General features: G+C 72.0%; 1 protein-coding gene across 1 annotated transcript; it reads right to left on the reverse strand.

Annotated features, from left to right (window-relative positions):
- Positions 1-8: 8 nt before the first annotated feature.
- Positions 9-1,363, reverse strand: LOC118159442 (protein ADP-ribosylarginine hydrolase-like; the record flags this gene model as incomplete). Its single annotated transcript, XM_035314023.1, has 3 exons — positions 1,216-1,363; positions 945-1,128; positions 9-441 (listed from the first exon to the last, which is right to left on the reverse strand). Coding segments are annotated over exons 1-3 (765 nt in total), but the record flags the coding sequence as incomplete, so codon positions are not given.
- Positions 1,364-1,890: the final 527 nt, after the last annotated feature.

The raw sequence follows: 1,890 nt of genomic DNA on the forward strand, positions 1-1,890 counted from the left end.
CCCCCCCCCCGATATTTCCTGCTGGGTGCCACCAAGGACCCAGGGTTCTTTTGGGGGGTTGGGGGGGTCAGGCCCCCCCCCCAGGCCAACTCGTGGAGGCGCCGGGCGGCGGCGCTCAGGCGCCCGCGGTACTCGAGGCCGCAGTGCAGCCCGGGGGGCACCGTTGCCAGCCCCCCCAGCAGCCCCCAGCAGCCGGCGGCGATGGTGCCGGTGGAGTCGTTGTCCCCGCCGTGCAGCACCCCGCGGTGACACAGGGTGGCCCAGCACCCGCCGGCCGCCAGCAGCGCCTCCAGGGCCACCATGGGGGCGTCGTGGCCGCTGCGCCCCGGCCACCCCCCCAGCGCCCAGCCCAGGTACTCGGCGTCCCGCTCGGCCGGGGACGGCAGCGCCGGCAGCCGTGGGGGGCCCGAGCCCTCCAGAAGCCCCCGGGACTCCAGGTACCTGCGGGGACAGCGGGGACACTGGGGTCAGTGGGGACATGGGGACATCAGGGTCAGGGGGGACACCGGGGTCACTGGGGTCAGGGGGGGGTCAGTGGGGACACTGGGGTCAGTGGGGTCACAGGGACACCAGGGTCAGGGGAGACATTAGGGGCAGGGGGGTCATGGGGACATCAGGGTCAGTGGGGACATTGGGGTCACTGGGGTCAGGGGGGGTCAGCGGGGACATTGGGGTCAGGGGGGTCAGTGGGGTCACAGGGACACCGGGGTCAGTGGGGTCGGGGGGGGTCAGTGGGGTCACAGGGACACCAGGGTCAGGGGAGACATTGGGGTCACAGGGGTCACGGGGACACTGGGGTCATTGGGGACACCAGGACATGGTCCCCTAGCAGCACCTGGGACTTTGGGTACCTGTGGGGTCACTGGGGTCATCAGGCCATGGATGTCCCTAAGCACTCCCAGTCTCCCCAGTAACCCCTCCCAGTGCTCCCAGTGCCCCCTCACCGGCGCCAGGCGTCCCCGAAGAAGGGCCAGGCGGCGGCGTTGTCCCCGACGGCCACCCCGGTGCTCTCCACGTAGTCCCACGCCTGGGGCAGGACCCGCAGCAGCTCGGCCCCCCACTTCTCGGGGGGCTCCCCCCGCGCCCCCAGCGCCCCAAAAAGGGCCACGGCCAGCGCCCCCAGGTACCCTGCGGGGACCGGGGGGGGGGGTCAGGGGTCAGGTCCCTGCGGGGGGGGGTCCCTGGGGGGTCCCCACGCCCCAGGGTGGCACCCACCGGTGGGGTGGTGGTGGGTCATGCGCCCGCTCTCCACGCTCACCCGGATCAGCGTCGGCAGCTCCCGGGCGTGGGGGTACCTGCGGTGGCCCCGGCCCTGTCCTTGTCCCTGTCCCCATGTCCCCGTCCTTGTCACCCCCCTCCCCATGGCCCTGTCACCCCCCCCCCACCCAAATCCCACATCTTCATCCCCAGCCCTGTCCCTCCCCCCGCTCTGTTCCCATCCTTCATGTCCCATGTCCCCAGCTGTCACCCCCATGTCCCCACCCCTGTCACCCCATGTCCCTGTCCCCCAGCCCCCCCCCCATGTTCCCATCCCTAATGTCCCACGACCCCATCCCTGTCCCCCCTCCCATGTCCCATGTACCTGGACCCCCCCCCCATGTTCCCATCCCTGACCCCCCATATCCCTGACCCCCCCCCTCCTCATGTCCCTGCCCCCCAAAACCCATGTCCCCCCCCCCATACTCCCCCTATGCCCCTCCCCATCCCCAAACCCTGTCACCCCATGTCCCTGCGCCCCCCATGTCCGCATGTCCCCATGTCCCTGACCCCCCCCATATCCCTGCCCCCAAGTCCCTGCCCCCATGCCCCTGCCCCCCCATGCCCCTGCCCCCCCATGTCCCTGCCCCCCCATGCCCCTGCCCCCCCCATGTCCCCATGTCCCTGCCCCCC

This window comes from Oxyura jamaicensis, unplaced genomic scaffold (genome assembly GCF_011077185.1).
Source record: "Oxyura jamaicensis isolate SHBP4307 breed ruddy duck unplaced genomic scaffold, BPBGC_Ojam_1.0 oxyUn_random_OJ70403, whole genome shotgun sequence".
Classification (NCBI taxonomy): domain Eukaryota; kingdom Metazoa; phylum Chordata; class Aves; order Anseriformes; family Anatidae; genus Oxyura; species Oxyura jamaicensis.